Source organism: Drosophila gunungcola, assembly GCF_025200985.1.
Source record: "Drosophila gunungcola strain Sukarami chromosome 2R unlocalized genomic scaffold, Dgunungcola_SK_2 000006F, whole genome shotgun sequence".
Lineage (NCBI taxonomy): Eukaryota > Metazoa > Arthropoda > Insecta > Diptera > Drosophilidae > Drosophila > Drosophila gunungcola.
Window position 1 is genome coordinate 621,103 of NW_026453168.1, and position 19,259 is coordinate 640,361.

The window sequence follows — 19,259 nt, forward strand, 5'->3', positions numbered from 1 at the left end:
ATGCCAGCTGCAGCCATTATATTTTCAGGAAGTGTAGTATTGACTCGGACCATCGAAAATCGTTTGGGTCAGACGAGTTCATTCGGCCCTTCATTTATTTTCAGCATACACACAAGTTAAATATCAAGTAATTATAATGGAGTAGGGGGAATAATTAATTGTGGAGGATAAGCGATTTAATAAAAATATTTCTGGCATGGCATTTCTTTAAATTTTCCGACAAGGCTTTTGAACTTAATTTGTAAACGATTTGGTAAATATATTAAAAGCCATCATAATAATTTAAATTAGTTTGATTTGAAATCTAACATTTCTATAGAAAATTGATTATTATATATATCTTTCAAGATCTACAAGTACTTTGCTTATTCTAATTCTGTAGTCATAATCGTTAGGTAATTTTTTTGAAAGCTAGTATTTATTTTATAACTCATCCTCAGTATGAATATAAAACGGAAAAGGTTCGAGAGCATTGAAATGTAAGCAGGCGAAGCGCCATGACTTTTATAACCATTTTACAATGTAAGAACCCATCTGGTCAATTATCCATATCGGGATCGGGGCCCCTTGTTAGCTCCAATAAAAATGATACAAATTAATGAAACATAAGTCAAAAGCAGCGACGAGCAGACATAAAATGCCAATCAAAAGCCTATCTGCGGAACGGAACCAGACAGCCCGACAGTCCGGCGTTGGCCCGAGAATGTTTTGTAGCCCCCAAATGCCAGAATTGGTGAAATGGTGAAATGGTGAAATGGCCAGGCCAAAACCGGCCCCACTTCAGAAGGCGTCGCAACGTTGCACAGTCAATTTGCGTTCGAGATTTATAACAGTCACAATGCGCCGTTCTATGGAAACAGTTGACTCGGCACCCGTCAGTTCCCATTTCTGCCATTTTCAACTAAGTGAGAAGGAGGGGGAGGGGGAGGGAGAAGACGTGTGTCCTTGAAACAGGCGCCCATCGAATCATCAACTGGGCCGCCAACTGCCGATTCGCCGAAGCGCTTTGCCATAAATATTTTTTGCTCGATCAAGTGTACTAATTTAATGTGTTGCCATGGCTATATACGCTGTATACCTCTAAACATAGTATGACTTGGCCAGGGCCACTCCACCTCCACCACCACCTCCACCGCGCTATCAACGCTGGCAGGACATTCAAAACAAGATTTATGACAGGCGTGCGCTGGGCTGGAAGATGGGCAGTGGGTGGAAAGGCCTTCGCAGACGGGCCACAATAAAATGAAATCAACGTTACGAAACAAGAGAAATGACAACGTTGCTAAATGGGCTTATCTGGATGGCTAGCGGGCTGCAAGGAGACAGCTCGGACCGAGCAAAGTTTCTCGATTGTCTGCCCTGGCGACGAGCTCAACTCGGAGAATTTTTCGGTTGAAAATTTGATTAATGTTTTGCTCCCCTGACTGACGGCTATTAACAAGGAAGGGATATATCCAGAGATCAGGGGTCTTGAGTGGGTAGTGAGTGTGTGTGTGTGTGTAGAGCAGGTCATGATTTGCCGGCTGAGATTTATCTTTTGGGATCGCATTAAATTTCGAGAGGAGCAACAAGCCATCGGGGTCACTTAAAAGTCGATGACGAGTGTTTTGTGGCACAACGGCGGATTACACTGGGGAAAACGTTTAAATATTAAATATAATTAAAGTATTGTTGAAACTTTCTACATCTTATTTCACCTTTCATCTCTTCGCTTGCGTTAAATTAAATCAACATTTTCTTTGTATGCTGTTATGCTGTTCTTATGCAACATGCTTGTGTGCGGGGGCAGGTGCAGTTCAAAGCAATTTCATTGCTGAAACAAAAACCCGATCCTCTGTGAGCTCCTTTCCCGTGTTAATTATGTGTCCTGTGCAAGTTTCGCCGAGCATTTGTCTTTATTATGGCCTGGGCCATGAGCCTGAGCCTCGGGAAGCTGCCTGCTGCTTGGTGACTACCTGGCGGCAAGGACATCTGTCGCAGCTCCTTGCCGCCTTTATTATCATTGTTATGCCCTGCTGCCGCTGCCGTCGGCTTTTGTTTTTCCGCACTGACATTGGAAGGCGGAATGAGGGGAATGCCGGGGGAGGGGCATAAGCTCGGTAAGCTCAGTGGAATGGAGGGCCAACAATACATCATGTATGCAAAATGATGTATGCATGTAAATGACGACGCCGACGATGACTGAGACGCACAAGTGTTGCGAATTAGGCCAAGGAGGAGCATTAATAAACGCATTTAGCGGGCGCTGGCGTACGCGTCGTATGCGCAATGCCAGAGAAAAGGCAACATAGTCATGGGCCATAGTCATGGAGGTGAAGAGTAAGCTTAGATAATCGCAGACCCACGCAAGAACAAGAAACAGCCAAAACCAGAACCAGAGCCAGAGCCAGAGCCAGATGATGATGATGATATAGACGACACATGCAGGCTTATAATTTGCACGTGGCAGTTTCCTCCTTCTGCCCTCGTATTTTTCATTTTCCCTCTCAGTATTTTTGTGTGTGTGTGTGTGTGTGTGTTTATTGTGTCACTGAGCTTGACATACTTTCCACTTATTCAGCCCCCACTTTTATTTTTCCCCTTGCAAGTTTATCATTTGCAGCCTTAGTTATGCATAGTGTTTCACACACATCCACACACACATGGCCAAGTCATCATTGTCGTCTCTCAAGTTGCTTGCTCAGTTTTCTCCAGCGACTTGAGCCCGAATCGTGCTGGGGCGACATTAGTCGTAATATGTCAGCCTGTTACTTTTACCCGCCTAGTTTTAAGTCAGCCATCTACGAGGAAGGACACTGTCGAGTAGAAGAGACCGCATCCCACATGGTCGCCCACATTTCACTGCATATCTTGGGGACTTGCACTGCAAGTAGTTCATCGCCGCCAGGCGCAATCTTTTTTCCAGCCCAAGACCATTATAATTAATGCTATACGCCCCGCCACTTCTATTCCCAACTCCCCTTCATTGTTGTGGCACGAATAATTAACGTATAAATTACTTATAGTGTGACGTTAATAATCCGGGCGTTAATAGATTTTTCCTCTGTTTTTCCGGCCCATTTCCATTTGTTTATTCTGGCTAACGCACTCGCAGGCGGCCAGATGTGGCTAAAACGAAACTTCTTCTTGCCCCCCAACTAGCCAAAATTATCGATAATCAATGAATTTGCCCTTTTATTGCGTATTTTCCCACTCGCTTTGTGTGCGTTTGTGTGCGGTAAAATAATTGTTTATCGAAATAATGGAAGCACTAATTTCCGCTTTATTGCATTTGGCTTTTTGTTTATACTGGTACTCGTACCTTTGATTATGTGTTATGGCCCAGACCTAACTCCGTTTGAGTGGTGGTAGTGCCAGAGGCGGATGGGTGATGGCAGATGGATAATTAAATATTCAAGGGTCCCTTTCAAGCTCTTTATTAAAACACTGCTGCCACACACGCACGGAGACTCATTAAAAATCCTCACTCAAAAGTCGTGTTGCTGCCCTGTCAAACATTTTGTAAGCAATTTAAGTGCAAAATCATGCGACAAACTATAAACCAACAAGCCGCAGACCCTCCTCCGCCCCCCCTCCCCCCAAAAACCCAATGGAAGGGGCGTGTCCGACAACTAATGAGACCCACAAGCGGACTGGAAGTTCTCAGCCATTGTTGCTGGGCCGCAAGGCATTTGAAAAGCAAACAAATAGACATTAAAAAAGGCAAAACCAACAGCAATAATCAGCTGAGGGTCTGACATTCTAGCATTCTAGATTTCTACCCCCACTCACCATCTGTATTATCACTATTCCGAACTGAACTGAACTAAACTGAACCCCCCGACAAATGGCACAAAATTGTAGAGGTTGACGTTTAATTTGCCACTTTTATTAACAGCGCTCATATTAGGGACTCATTTATCAGGTCTGCCGTCGTGACTGTTGTTGTTTTTGTTGTTGTTGTTGTTGTTGTTGTTGTTGCTGTTGTTGTTATTGTTGGACCAACAAAAAACAAAATGAAGCTGGGGATTATACCCTCCACCAACAGACATGACACAGTGTAACAGTTGTGGGAATTATTTAATTTAGACACTGCGCCCAGACCTTCTGCATTGCTCTTGGAAATAGAAGGTGGCACTGCACAGTGGTAAAAATTGGTCAATTTAACCATTAAATTTATACGATTTCGAAGTTATGGATACAGTAGCAATCTCGCAAACTAAAGTTTAAGCTAGTCAGATGGATTTAGAAATTTTGTAGCTCTGTTTTTTTAAGCTTCTCCTGCTGTCTGACAACCCATCGAAATGCCAAGTTGTGCCGCTGTTACAACCATTGTACAAGTACTCCCAGAACTGGGAGCTCCCATTTAACTGGCAAGTTGTTTTTGCACTCTCATGATGCCGCTGCTGCAGACAAGGACTAAGAAGGGGAAAAAGAGGACCTCGAACAGGAACAGGCTCTGGCGAGGACCAACTCCTAAGCTATTGCTCTGAGCCCGAGCCGGGGCCAAATTAATGACAATGACTCTGAGTGGAAAAGCAAGGGAGGCGGTTAGGGCGTCAATGTATCCACTGATTGTTCGGGGGGCATTCTCATCCCCAGCCCATCTGCTTTTGCTACTTTTTCAGTGTTTTGTCTGCATTTGCACTGACACATGACAGAGCGTTTCATTTGTTGAGCAGCACTGGCACTGGCACTGGCACTGACATTGGATAAGCGAACAGTGGACCATGACGCGAAGGAAGTGGGCTCCGATGCCTTGGAGGGGATTAAAGGGGTCAGAGGGTGTCAGCATTGCAAGGCAGAAGTTATGAAGTATCTGCCCCACCTATTCCATAGCTAATTGAGAACCGGAAGTGGGTGGCGACGGCCCAGTCATTTAGCTACTTATTAGCCCCCGATTTGTCCTAGACACGCGCACAACTTAAACGCGGTTAACGCTTCACTTATGAGTGGCGGATCATTGCCGCCGCCCCTGACTTCATTTGCCGGCCACCAATGTAATTGGCTATCCGCTCACGTTTGCAAGCCGTTTCCACGTATCCACACACATTCATCATCGCCGAAAGTGGGCGGCTGGCCATCACAAATGGTTAGCTAGCCAATGAGCCAATGAGCCAATGAGCCAATGAGCAGCTAATGCCAATGTGCATGCCAATTGTGTGGCTGCTGCTAATCAGCTTTAAGCTGCGGCACATGTCGAACACGGCTGACAATGTGGAAAGTTGTAAGCCACCAGGCCGCTTCTTATGTGAATTAAATTTCGAAATTAAAAACTACCCTGCAATTGGACAGATGCCATCGCATCGGTTCATTGGCCAAATATTTAATGCTGGCCAACAGACGCATCATCAAAATGTTTTCCTTGCCGTATTTATGGCTGTGCAATGTAACAAACACATCATAAATGGGGCACAACACATACTTAATGAAATATTTATGTGCCCATATGTATGTATGTGTTTGTGTGTGTGTGTGTGTGTGTGTGCAGTGAGCACATATTTGCCATACATTACGCACACATTACGGTCTGCTGTATTTGTGTGTTTATTTTACTTCGAGCAGCAGGGATACGAATTCTTTTTGTCCCGCGTTGGGCGCCAAAAACGAAACAAAAGATGCCAGGGATAAAACGTGCAGCATACTTTGCTGCGCACTTTGAGGCCAGAGGCTACTGCTCTCTACGGTTTCATATTTTTTAATATATTAGCTAGGAAAATATCATATTATTTATATATATGTATATATATGATATAGAGGGAATGATGTGTGCGCAACGACTGCCTCTAAATGGGCATGTAAATTTTATTTGTTTTTTACGAGCGCATAAATCAAAGAAAATTGTTTTTATACAAAAAATATGTGCCTTGCCCCTTTCAATGGCCGGACATTTTATATTTTATGCGGTCTGTGCGACCCTTTTCTGCCGGCATTTTGACAGAAAGCACAAGCTCAAATCCCGAGAAAAATCCGTGCTGAAGCTCCAACAATCCGCAGCTGCCTCGTATGCATTGAAATTGAATCCACCTATGATCGACTGCAGTCGATGGAAATCCAATCAATAGTCGAGTATAAAGTAAACGCCTTTAGGCAATTCCCATTTGAGACCCCCACGCATCTGGAAGAATCCCCTGCGTGGACCCAATTTGATTTTTCCTCTTTGTTTTTCCAAAAATTGATTTCATTAATTTCTAATGCTATCTGAAAATATACAAGGAACAACAGCCGCGGGATGTTTGCCAAATGGGAGAGTAAGAGAACCAGCAATACATCAATGGAAAATAAAAAATACAAAGGAGAGGGCAATATATAATTTCACAGAAAAACGAGGACAACATAAAAAACGCTGTACTCAACAAATTGTATAAAAAGCGAAATGAGCAACACAAATATATATAAAAAGAAAATGAGGCATAAACGAACGGAAATTGCAGTCAACAAAAACTGTATACCCTACAATTGAAGTAAATACATTTCATTTTTAAATAGATAAGTATTACAGAATAATTAAATTCGTTATTTAACATATTTCAATACTTAAAGAAATTAACTATAAAACATTTAAATTAAAATATAATATATTTTCCGTAGGACATTAACTTATCCCTCTAGAACAGAAGTAAATAGAGGAAAACACAAAGTCAAAACGAGATGAGGAATCATATAAAAAATGATACTCTTGTGGAAAATTTCATTTGGGAATTCCGTGTGCAGCAATTAGGGGAAAATTCGTTTGAATTTTTTTCCACAAATTGCGTTTTTCTGACATTTTGCCTTTTTATATAAGAAAATTCATTTAGTCCTGTAATTTGCGTATATTTCATAAAGACACTACAAATCCTGAAAGGCAATTTCCATTTGTTCTCTGCTACGCTTTCATTATATAATTATTTCCACAAGCTCACGTTTGCACATCGAATTACATATTTTTTTTTTGCTATCTGATTCACCTTTTTTTTTGAGAGTAAAGAAGGAAAACTAAAACTAAACCCTGGCTAAGCATTTGTCGAGTCAGCAACGCATTACCCGATTCCACTTTCAGATAAAAGTAAAAGCAGCGACACGTAAACGGTCATGGCTTAGCACACACACTCACACACACACAGTCCCGGAAAACTCACACAGATTCGCACACAATCACTCTAATACACGCAACGTGTCGGCACCCCTTTCTTATGCAACAATTTTCGAACGTTGGCTAAAATCACAGACTTCCAGTCGCTCGGTCACAAAGAGCCGGCATAATGGTCCCGGCGGATGGAATGGGCTCAGGCCAAAAGCCATGGGAACGAGGAAGGTACGGGCCCGCATAAAAGGCTCTCCAAATGCAGGCGGCCCTTTTAAGTATCTATAAAATGAAAATGTTTATAGAAAAAGTGCTCAAGTGACTTGATTTGTGCATTAAAGATATGTGTATAGGTTCCACCTGACACGGAGTATTTCCTCTGCCATAAAATGCAAGAGATATCGCTAAGCCCGGTGCCACGTGCTTGTATCTCGCAGATACTTATGGTCTGTGGCAGGCATAATGTGGATGCGAAAAGGGTAGAGAATGGCAGACCAGCACACACTCACACACACACACCGAAACACACACAATGGCCACTAAAATTGGGCCGTTAAGAATCTTTTAAGGGGCATCGGGACAGGAAGTGAAAGTTTACCGTAGTCAGTCAGTCTGTTACCCGGCCATTTACTGCATTTTTATGGGACAAGGGGTGTATGTAGATTGGCCCAGTCCATTGATGGGTTATGTAAGAATATGCCCAGTTCGCATGTAAAATGAAGAGAACTCTCTTAAAGTTGAAGCGGTAGTTTTATGGATTCATGTTCATTGTGGTAACATACCATCAATTCCACCATATGCTCTGTTTTATTGATGTACTAAAACATATTGCTTATATAGAGAATCCTATGTTAAATATAACAAGTTTATTTTCTAGTAGTAGTAGACTCTTTAAAAGTCACGTTTAATAATGTGAGTTCATGGTCAGCTTGGTCAACTTAATGAAATGTTTTAAGGATGTTAGTTAGTAATGCAAAATTAACAACTATTTCAGTGGTATATGAAACCTGAACTGTTATTGTCTCATTTTGCTTTCGCTTGCCAGTTATTTCCGTAGTCCCATTGCTTACCACTCGTGTTAATAGGATTAAAATTAAATTTAATATAAAATTCATTTGCCGAAATCAAGGAGACCGAAACAAAACGATTGCTTGTTACACTTCTCGGAGTGGCCGAGCGAGCACTTTCAATAATTGCCACTTTGGCGCACATTAAAGTCAACTTATGCCGAGAATTGACTGCTGCAACAGCCGAGGCCTATTCCCCTCTCCTTCTGAAGGTCTCGTGCTGTCTCTTTCCCGCCTCTTACGTCTTGTCCCCACCTAGAACGCATAATCATTATCGTTACAGTTTATAGCACATTAAAACTGCGCTGCTGCCTCTGTCGCCCTTTTGCTTTTATGAAACCGTCTCTGGGCGAAACACTTGGCATTACATAAAGCAAATGGCCATAAAACGGAACAGGGAACATGGCCGAAAGAAAGTGGGAAGGAAGGCCGAGCTGAAGGAGCCGAGCTACACAGACTTGACCGACTCGTAATTGTCACCCTCAGCGCCTTTTGTTGAAATTTACACATGAATAGTTGCCGGACCTCCTGCCGGCTGGGGAATTTAATTTAATTGTGTCTGAAATTTGCTTCCATCTTGAGCACTCCTCCGATTCGCTTCAATTGTATTTGAAATTTTTATTTGATTTTTATTTGATTTTTATTTAATTTTTAAGTACTGCCCCAAACGGTGCAATTAACGTGCCTTTGTAATGGGTTTTAGCCTCAAAATGATTTGCAGTTAACGAAATTTGCCAGTAACTGAACCCATTGCCAGCTAGCCAAACCCCAAATCGAATAAAACGGGGTTAGAGCTGTCACGCTTATTTTATTTGATAGCCTCATGATTTTAGCAAATTATGCAAATGTTTGCACTTATTTGAAACAACATTTTTGTTACTCATATTGAGTCGCTAGCACTCGCACTCGCACTCGTTCTCTTCGGTCTCTGGCAAATATTGACAAGAGTTTTATTTAAATTTGGCTGCCAATTTCTTGGCAGGAGTTTCCGGCAATGTCACTGCGCTGCCCCTCCCCCATTTTCGTGTCCGCCCCCAAAAGCCACGTTCTGCGCATATTTTTGCCAAATCAGCAAATGTTGCCGTTGTCAACTGGGTTCCATTTTTTTCTGCCGTCTTCTCTTCCGTCGTCAGAGGAGTCGAGCGGACCAAATGCCACTAATATGAAAGCAAATTTGCATAATAATTTTTGCCAGATTCCTTTGCTAGCTGGCTGCCGTCATATTTAAGTTGAAATTCCTTTAGTTTGGCATTTGAATATTCTGATTTGATATTTCCTCTGCTCTTTGCACTACTCGCTCTTTAATGTTGAAAAACGTGTGATTATTCCTCTTGTGGTTGAAAAGCGTTGCCAATGCTTATTACGTTAATGGAATTTAATGGCATTTAATAGGAAAATTAATTAAGCTGCTTTTATTTATTACGGCACATTAAATGGATCATTTTTTTTAGGCACTGACAAAGAGACGTTTTTTTCTTTTGTGAGGTTTGGCATGTCAACTACCGCAAAAAAAAAACAAACATTTTCTTCTATTCACAGTGTTTTTGTAATTCGAAATGTCGTGGAAGTACAAAAAAAACCATATTTATAATTCAATTTATTTGATTTATTCCATTTATTTTTTATTGGCTTAAAATTAAAGCAGTTTTTAGTGAATTATGGTCAAAGCAATTATAGTAGTTGTTGGATTAAAAAAATTTTAGTTTGTTTTCCATGCACTTAAACGAAATTTTTGCTTTAACATAAAGTATCAAAGTACAAGCCACACACATCGATCGATGTTTAACTTCATTTATTTACACACCTTACGCCTGTTTGCCTCTGGGCCATAAAAATAATTGGCAATAAATGCGCTTAGAGTCAAAACAAAATGCCAATTGTCAAGGAGCAAGGACCAAGGAGGCAACAAGGAGACCGACAAGGAATAAGAAATCAACACATTGCTTTTAATTAATGGAAGCTGCACAGCATTCACACACGCACTCAGCTTCCGTTGGGTTTTTACGACTTTCCCCCTGGCAACTGGCATGTGGCATCTGGCATCTGGGAACACCATCAAATTGGGCGGAAATCGGGGGGAAAGTCACCTTGTCGCTTGTCTGCTTCAAAAGCGTTGAGTTATAATTTTATGTGCAATTAATTTGCCACAGAGTGCAGACACACGCACACACACGAATTTAATGCGTTTTCTGTCGTGTGCGTGGAGCGGCTAATGAGTCAATTTTTTTTCGCCCGACTGCTGAATACTGGCAGGCCACTAAAAATTGTTTAGCCAAACCATTTTAATGGTCGCCGTGTTGTGGCAAATAATGTTGATGGCATTTTTATAGTTCCGGGAGATGCGAGAGAAATGGTTTACTAAACGAAATCAAAGTGGAGAGCAACTTTCTGCAACTAGGCTGCAATTCATTCGAACACTTTGCATTATTCAGGCGCGCAGATCGAAAACAAATCAGCACAAGTGGACAAACGTGGCCAAAATGCCGAATTTCGGCCCAGAACAACGCACAGCCATTGGGTATTTTACGATTGATTTTTGTGTTGGTTCGGCGAAGAGGGGAGAAAACTGCGTTTGGTTCCAGCGAAAATCTCTAATTAGCTAATTGCTATAATTAAATGTTTTGCCAATGTTGGCATTTCGTTTAACTCCGGCACAAGGAAAATGTAAATTCTGGGAGCTTCCCTCGCCACCCACATGGGCTTAGAGTGTGTGTGTGTGCGACGTCATCATCGTTGCCATCATTGGCATTGTTATTATTGCGGTTGCCCTCGTTCTTCGGCACTGGTTTGCTCTGCGCTGTAATGGCAAATCGAACATATTTGCATATGAAATGAGCGAAAAATCGAAACATGGCGGCAGCCAGGCCCGGGCCATGTCGAATCCGGGCGGAAAAAGCTGGGGAGCACGGCGATTTCCGGCTTAGACAACATCACATTTTAAACGACTCTCCGGACGACCTCACACCCACTGACAGTGTTATGCAAAATCGAAAGTCAAATGTCGGGCAGCAAAAACCATTTATAATCATTATAAATTATGCATTGCATTATCGCTACCGACTGCGTCATGACTGGCTTGGGTTGGGTTTTTTTTCCCCAGCTGATTAGCAACTAATTCCACAGCGGCCACACTGCGTATGAGCAATGAGCTATGAGCAATGAGCAATGAGCGCCGCCTGCAGTTGACTGAGCTGTGAGTTGGGTCCATTTCCACAATTAAATCATCTCTTGCGGCCGGCCAGTGCATGGGGGATTTTCGGAACCAAAAAGTGTAATAACTTTGTTTGGGCCAGGCCAAAAATGCTGAGCCTACGAAATGCAAATGAGTTAACAAGTGAATATAAATGAGATACAAACAACGGCGGAATTCCGTGACGAGGGACAGCGTTTGGCCAAACTCGTGGCCAGACAAAAAGGGCTAACAAACTTTTGCGCAAGAAATTCTCGGGAAATTTTGAGCGCAGAAATTAGACAAGCTTCGGCCCAATCTTATGAAATTTAAATTAAAATCAGACCAAAATACGTAAAAAGAGGAGTCCAGTTGTTTCGCAGGCCGGATCTCAAATAAGCTTGAGTCCCGAAATTAATGTCAACTTCAAACAGTAATCTCTCTGCCGCCTTCTCGTTCGGCGCTTTAAACAAAGGCGGCGAAATATGAGGGAACAAAGCAACTGCGAATAATGAAAAGGCAAACGAATCTTAAGTGCAGGCCAAAAATAACACAAATAAATGGCGAGCAAAAAGGGAAATTGTTAAGAGCAAGGACTCGGAAAATAAGCCAAGCCAAAGGACATAACTCAAAAAATGGCTGCAGATATAACACAAGGAAAAAAAGGCAGGAAAAGGGCGGTTTAAAATGAGGAGGAACCATCCCGTCTTGAAAGCCGGGTGAAATTAGCATAAAAAAAGGATTTGCTCGCTAATTTCACTTTAATGTGAGAGGACGAAAGAAAAAGGCGCAGGACAGCGATGAAGACGTCGCGCCCATTACGTCACTTTTATCTCGCCGCCTTTCTCCGACCCCCATTCACCCCGCCCCCCATCTTTCGGGGCAGTCTCTTCGCTTTTATTTATAGCATTATTAGTTGGGCCAAGCGAAAGATCGCAGCAAGCTCCCCGCAACTCGGCTTTTTGGGGGGTCTGGCCCAATAACAAAGTGCTAATGCCCTCGCCTAATTATACATCATTTGTTAGCCAGTTTTTTTGCAGCCACTTTCCTGCAGCTCCTGCTGCTTCTTTCCTCTTCCGCCTTGCATACACAAGGAAATCGTTTGCTAAATTTAAGTTTTTTAATCCGGGTTCAAGCTTATTAATTCTTTTCAGAGATCTATGACTTAAGTGAATTATTTGTATGCTTTTGCAGAGGATAGTCTATATATACTTGATCAGCATCACTAGGAGCATCAGTCTAGCCATATCCGTTTTTTTTCTTACTACGCAAACTAGTCCGTTTAGTTTTAAAACTATATGGGTCAAACTTTCTCAATAGTCTTTATAATATAAGTATTTATAAGTAAGTTACCATTTCAAAAATACAGTTTAATTTTTATTAAAATGTATATTTCATTTTTATTAAAATTCTGCCATAGCTTTATTGTTTCTAAACATGTACGCAGAAAAACCGAAATAGTCGAATAATCGACTAATATAATATTCATTTATTTTCAAAGCAAGGGTATATATTCTTCGACTTGCCGATAATTTTGTTAAATAATTTTTAGCTTGAAAGGCCTCTTAACACGTTTTAATATTTTGTTTGCAATATTGGTACTTCTAGGTTGGTACCGATTGTTAAACAAAAAATCAGACAGGTGCTTTTATCTTTGTAGCAAAAATCAGTATCTTAATGATTGTGAAACTCATTTATAAACTTTTTTATATAAATTTCTTAAAAACAGAAACGCGTTACAAATGAAGTGTAAACAATTTTCTAGCCAACATAACTTCCAATTGAAATGCATCTTTTGCAGTACACTTTTGCCTGTGTCACAGACTAATCACTCACGTTATTTTTTCCAGGTCCACCCGTGCTATCCGAGTCCATAATGGGCACGGTCGGCCGACTGCCCTGCAACGTCACCCCGCCCATCTACGAGGATCGGGTGGCCCTGGTCATCTGGTACAAGGTTGGCCTGAAGACGCCCATTTACAGGTGAGTGGCGATGGCTTTAACATGGCTGGGTTGGTCAAAGGCGAACTTCGCCGCAGTTCCAAGTTTGAGTGACACATTTTTTAGAGCCGCTCTTAAGTCCTTAAAGTCCCCGTGTCAGATGCAGAGCCACAGGCCGCAGCCCCACCTGACCGCAAACATTTCAGCCACACACACTCAGACAGACACGCTGGCACGCACGGCTCCATAAATAAACAAAATTGATTACCGCAGACAACTTTTGACGCACTCAACCTGCTCGCCACTCAGCCAACGCAAACGCAAACGCAAATGCAAACAAAAACGGTCGACAGATGAGGCGGGAAATTGGATCGCACAAGGGGGCGTGGCTGGCGGAATGCCGGAAAACCGGAAAAGCGGAAAAGCGGAGACCTGCACATGTCAGTTTGCCGTATTTGCGGAGAATTTTCATTCTGATTTAATGACGGCTAATTAGGCAATTTTTTAGGTGTGGGTCCGTCAGCCTGCAGACTTGAAATTAGCATAACTAGAGAATTATACACAGAGAGGCTCAGTTGGGAGTAGCTCCCGAAAATCAAGAGCAAACTTTCTCGACAATCCCCAGCTACCCATCTACCCAGCTCCCAAGCTCCACGCTCCAAGGTTACATTCGGCAGCAAAACTTTTTCAATTATTCATGTCGAACATTATGTCGCAGTGGTTGCTGCTTGGCTTCTAGCATCTAGTATCTTGTATCTTGTATCTCGCAGATACACGACTACTACACATCAAAGGCGTGAAACTTTAATTGGATTTGTCCGACTGGTCGGCATGTGAGTGTGCCACTGAGCCAGTGAGCCTGTGAGCCTGTGAGCTTGGCCTGGTGATTAGCTGATTGCCAGGCAACCAGCTAGCCGGCCATTGACATGCGGCCAAAACTAATTGAACTTCGGGCACTTCAAGGGCTTGCAAATGACTCGGTCGAAAGTAGTAATTAGCGTTGCATAACGACCGTCCGAGGGAAAGGGCTCCGTCGGGCTGGGCTCAACTCTTGTTTGTAATTAAGAACCACTCAGCAAGTGAATTAATCATAAAAAGAAACCGCTGGCCAGCGCAGCACCAGCCACGCCCACCGTTAAAAATATAATTTACCGCCCCCGCACCGAACCGACAGCTCAATTCCGGCATCCATTGGGTTTTTATTGCCCAGCTGACATGTGTGATGCTTTAGCAGAACCCTATTATCCCAGCAGTGTAGCATATGCTGGGAGCAAATCAAAATTGAAATGCAATAAAACACAGGCTGGCAATTCGAGGAGCTGTCGAAGAAGACATATGGAGCTGCAGTTAGGATCGACTCATGCGCAAAGCGAATTTATGGCATATTTTTGGACGGTAAAACACCTACTTTGCAGCACAAACAAACGATCTAATTTGGGTACCATTTGCTGAGCTGCAATTTAAATGCCAAATGAGTTGCTAACTCAAAAGCCCTTGGGCCTTCGGTCCGTGAATGGTTAATTCATAAGTTGTACTATAGCACCATCAGTGGGCAAAAGCACTCAAATCAGGCTTCGAACTTGAGCGCCTCGGGCGAAGATTACTGAGGATCGCAATTAAAAACGCTTTCGCCTACTTAAAGGCATGCTGGAATAGAATATTACACCACAGCGTGCATAATTAACTATGTGTTGGCAGAACTCGGGCTGAGAATGCCGAGAGGAGAGCTTTAAACTCAATTAACTTCGCCACTCGGCTAAATGTTGACCTAAATCAGGCACCACCTTTTCCGCTCTGCGCGGGCAAACTGGCTCAAAACTTTTTAAAACCAACTCTGCCAAATGCGCCGAGTTTGAGAGGCAGAACAGACACTTTAAGACCATTGATTGACCACCAAAATGAGCTCGTTACGCCCCGTATCACCAGAATGGAATAATCAATAATCGACATTTTCAAGCGAAAACAATAAATTACAGCAAAGTGGGCGTGGCCGGGTGTGTATTATTAATTCATTGCAGAACCCAATTACGCTGTTGGCGATAATAAAAAACTTTCAGCTTGGCGTGAGAAAGTAATGGGAGTAGGGCTACTTTTGTTTTCCTTTGGCTCGGGTTGATACACAGAAATTCATTTAATATCCATCTCATTAAGGCACTGAGAGAAAAAAGGAGCTAATAGTATTATATAATACTTGCCTTGACATTCCAAAGTTGCAAAACAAACATTTACCCAGCTTTAGATATTAACAAGGCTATTAGTGTAAAATAATGCAATATAAATAAAGGTGCCTAAAAGTATGCAACGACTGGAAGAAATGCCGTGTTTCGAGTCAGACTTCCGAATAAAAAATGAATTGCATACTTTTAGCCACCTCTATAAATTATTTCATTGTATTCTTTTGAAGAAGTTGCTACATTTTCCCAGTGCACGTCTTTACTTTTCGCTTGTTTTCCCCATTTCAGTGTGGACACACGCGACTCCAACTTCGCCCAGGGCACGCACTGGTCGGATGAGACCTATCGGGAGCGACTCTCCTTCCACGTGGAAGGACGTGCCGGCACGCTAACCATCAAGTCAACCACGGAGGACGACACGGGCGAGTATCGCTGCCGCGTCGACTTCCAGAAGAGTCCGACGCGCAACTCCAAAGTGAATTTAACTGTCATAAGTAAGTATTGCTCCACTCGCCGTTCTCCTTTGCTGTTTGCCCACAGAGTGCGGAGCAGCATAATTGAGCAGCTAATTTGTGCAGCGACATATCCTGGCCGTGTCTTGGTCTCGGTCCTGACTCCATCTCCATTCTGCTCTGTTTGGTTGAGTTCTGGCCTGGCCTGGCCTGGCCAACCACGGCTCTCAGCTCTTGGACAAACACATTAGTTACAGAATAAGACGCCAACTATATGTTCGGGTTGCCAACTTTTCCCTTATTTTTAGCCACTGCCTCCCTTCAGCAGCTCGGTACTTGGCAAACAGATTTTAAAGTGCCAACTTGGCGAGAAGTTTAAACGTGGCTGGTTAAAGCTGCTCGAGGAGAAATGGGAAAAGTGAGGCAAAGGGGATGAGATGGGGGCAGGGTGCAAGCTCTGAATTGAATTCCTTGCCATTTAAATGGATTTTAGCTTGGAATTGGGCAAGAGTATGCGATGGAAATGCTGAATATACGCGAAAGGAGCAGTCTGTTTAATTCAATTTTTTCTAAAAAAAAATAATTAAATTCTTTAAAGCCTTTTTAATATAACAGATAATTTACATTCTTGAGTGTGAAAAACTATTCAAGTCACAGGATGCTTAGTATAATTAAATCTTAAAACACATTTAATTTTTTATGTTTAAGTTTTTGGAAAAGGCTTAATTTTAATCCTTAGACATTAGAAGTATTTGGTAATATATATATATACATATATATAAATTTATAATAATATTCTTTAAATGATAATTTTATTTTAAAGTGTTATTACATCCCAGGAGCAAGCTAACATTTATATTCTTTTTCTGATAGTAATAGGAAAAAATTATGCAAACGGAACAGTTCTGTTTTCTTGAAAAACATCTAGACTAGAACGGGATTATCCGGGAGCAGAAGCGTATTCCATCTTCCGCTTTTCCCCATTTCCAGCTGCAATTTGAAGCTTGTTTTTTCTGCCCCTCTGCATGGGGAATGAGGAGGATACCTGCGCATTGAGGCGGCCACAGCTTGCAATTTACCATTAAAATTTATATGCGTTTCCAAAGGCGTTTGGCTGAAATATATGGCCGGCAGAGTTGGCCTGGCCGAATATTGTTGGTAAATAGTTGCTGTCGACGTCGCTGCTGCCGCATGGAGCGCAGAGGGCGGGCGGCAAGGGGCGTGGCCGTGTTTTACAAACTTTTTGAGCATGTTCAACATGCTGCTGTGTGTGCGTGTGTTTGTCTGTGACATGTGAAGCGTAAAACCAAGGCAGGATTTAGAACTTTGTTCGTCGGTTGGCAAAATGGATAAAGGGAAAAGAACGGAGGGTTAAACTTTAAAGAAGATATTAGATTAAAAGTTGCCCCAGTCCGGGGGGTGGACAGTTTGGACAGTTTTCTACGCGGAAGGGGCAGGAAATTCCAAGGACTTGATCAGACCAAGCAAATTTGCCAGCAAAGCGATGATAATCGGGTTGGGGTCCGGCTCAAAATAGTTGGCCAAGTGGCCACCCACATAACCAAAAATAATAAGGAGAGAGAACCCGTTAAAGAGACCAGTGTAGAGCATTCAAAACAATGAAAGGCGGAAAAGCGGGGTAGAAAATGAAAATTCACTAGAAACTCTTCGCAGAACTTTGACTGCACCTGTTCGAGCATTTCTTTTTTCCCTCCCCTTTTTTTTTGAACTTCCCAATTGGCAACAGCAGAAGAAGCTTGTTAAAGCACTGTCAGCCAGGCTTTTAAGGAACTCGCTGGACAAGTACTAAGCTGACAGCCCTGCGAGGCTTTCAGAAGCAAAATGTGATTTGGCGGTCTTTAACAACAGAATTCAATACGTTTCTGTTTGCAGTTCCGCCCGAATCAGTGATTATATTGGACAGCAAGGGAGTCACCATCGAGGATCACACCCTGGGTCCCTACAACGAGGGCTCCGGCATCAACATCACGTGCGTGGCCATCGGCGGTAAGTCCTTATTCAAGCCACTGTTGTGTGGGCAAAAGTGTTGACGCTGCCGCTTGTGTCTGACAATTAAAAGTGATGAGCGTGAAAATGCAGGCGAAAGATTTTCACATTTTATTTAATTTCCACCCGGCTGTCGACTGCACGAACACGGACTCGAAATGGAGCTCTAGCTGCTAACGAAACCAAACCAAACCAAACCAAGCCAGAGCGGAGAATACCAGACCAACGTGCAGACACAATCGAGGAGCTCGGGCGCACACACAATGCCCACACAAATTGCATTGAGAGCACTTGAAAATTGCTAAAAGCCAAACAAGACAACAAATGAAACAGCGAAAGGCACTTGTACACACACACACGCAGCCCCACACCCACCGCTGCCAATATACACCCCAATATATAGTATACGTATACTCTCAGAAAGACACTCATCCACTCCTTGCACTTGTGAGCACATAAACAAACAGAAGACCGGCTAAAACGCTGCCAGCTAAACGCAGAGACAACTCCAAGTCTAAGCCTTACGGCAAACATATCAGTTGCACACACCACACACACCCACACACACCCCACACACACCCCACACACTCCCCACACACACACACACACACACACTACACACACACAGTACACACAGTGCTCATCCCCCCATTTTGCTACAGCAATTGCGATAATTCTTTTTCTTCCTGGGCACTTCGCTCGCAGGTCGTCCGCAGCCGAGAGTCACCTGGCTGCATGGGAACACCGTCTACAAGGACGCCAGTGTGGGCCAAGCACTGTCCGAGCGGCGGGTGGGCAATGTGCTGTCCCTGCAGCGATTGGAGCGCCGCAATCTCCACATGCAGCTAACGTGCCGGGCGGAGAACAATAATTTGACAACGCCAATTATCAGCAGCGTCGTCCTCGACATGAACCGTGAGTTCCAACCCGAGAATCCCCCCTCTGACAACCACCCCCACAGCCTAACTAATTAAATTCTATCGCTTGCACAGTGCGCCCCTTGATTGTGAAGCTGCAGGGGGAGAATCGACCATTGTCGGCGGGGAATTCTTATCAGCTCAGCTGCGTTGTCATCGGAGCACGTCCAGCGCCGACGATTACCTGGTGGAAGGGCAGTACCCCCATGAAGAATACTCATGAGATTGTAAGTGGAAGCGAAGGGCAGCCGAACAAAGACCGACTAGCGGGGGTCCTGTAAATGATTGTTTGGCAATGGCCAAGATAAAATTACAATCGAAGTTCCCTTCTATCGACTTTCCTGATTGGAATTCTCAGTGTGTCGAATCATACAAGCGCTTTAAGAACATTACGGTTTTAATTGGTCTAACCGCCGTTTTCCATCATTTTGTTGGAAGACCTAAGAAGTAAAGAATTGTGAAATCTTTCGTTACCAGTCAATTAAAA

The 19,259-nt window shown here is 43.0% G+C and overlaps 1 protein-coding gene across 11 annotated transcripts in view; it reads left to right on the top strand.

Moving 5' to 3' along the window:
- The window catches only part of LOC128254751 (nephrin), a 63,938-nt gene that overhangs the window by 29,214 nt on the left and 15,465 nt on the right, over positions 1-19,259 (top strand). For all 11 annotated transcript variants that reach the window (XM_052984036.1, XM_052984037.1, XM_052984038.1 and 8 more), the window contains 5 exons: positions 13,132-13,264; positions 15,685-15,890; positions 17,742-17,855; positions 18,561-18,770; positions 18,848-18,999. In XM_052984036.1, coding sequence (XP_052839996.1) covers positions 13,132-13,264; positions 15,685-15,890; positions 17,742-17,855; positions 18,561-18,770; positions 18,848-18,999 — 815 coding nt within the window. The remainder of the gene's footprint in view (positions 1-13,131; positions 13,265-15,684; positions 15,891-17,741; positions 17,856-18,560; positions 18,771-18,847; positions 19,000-19,259) is intronic.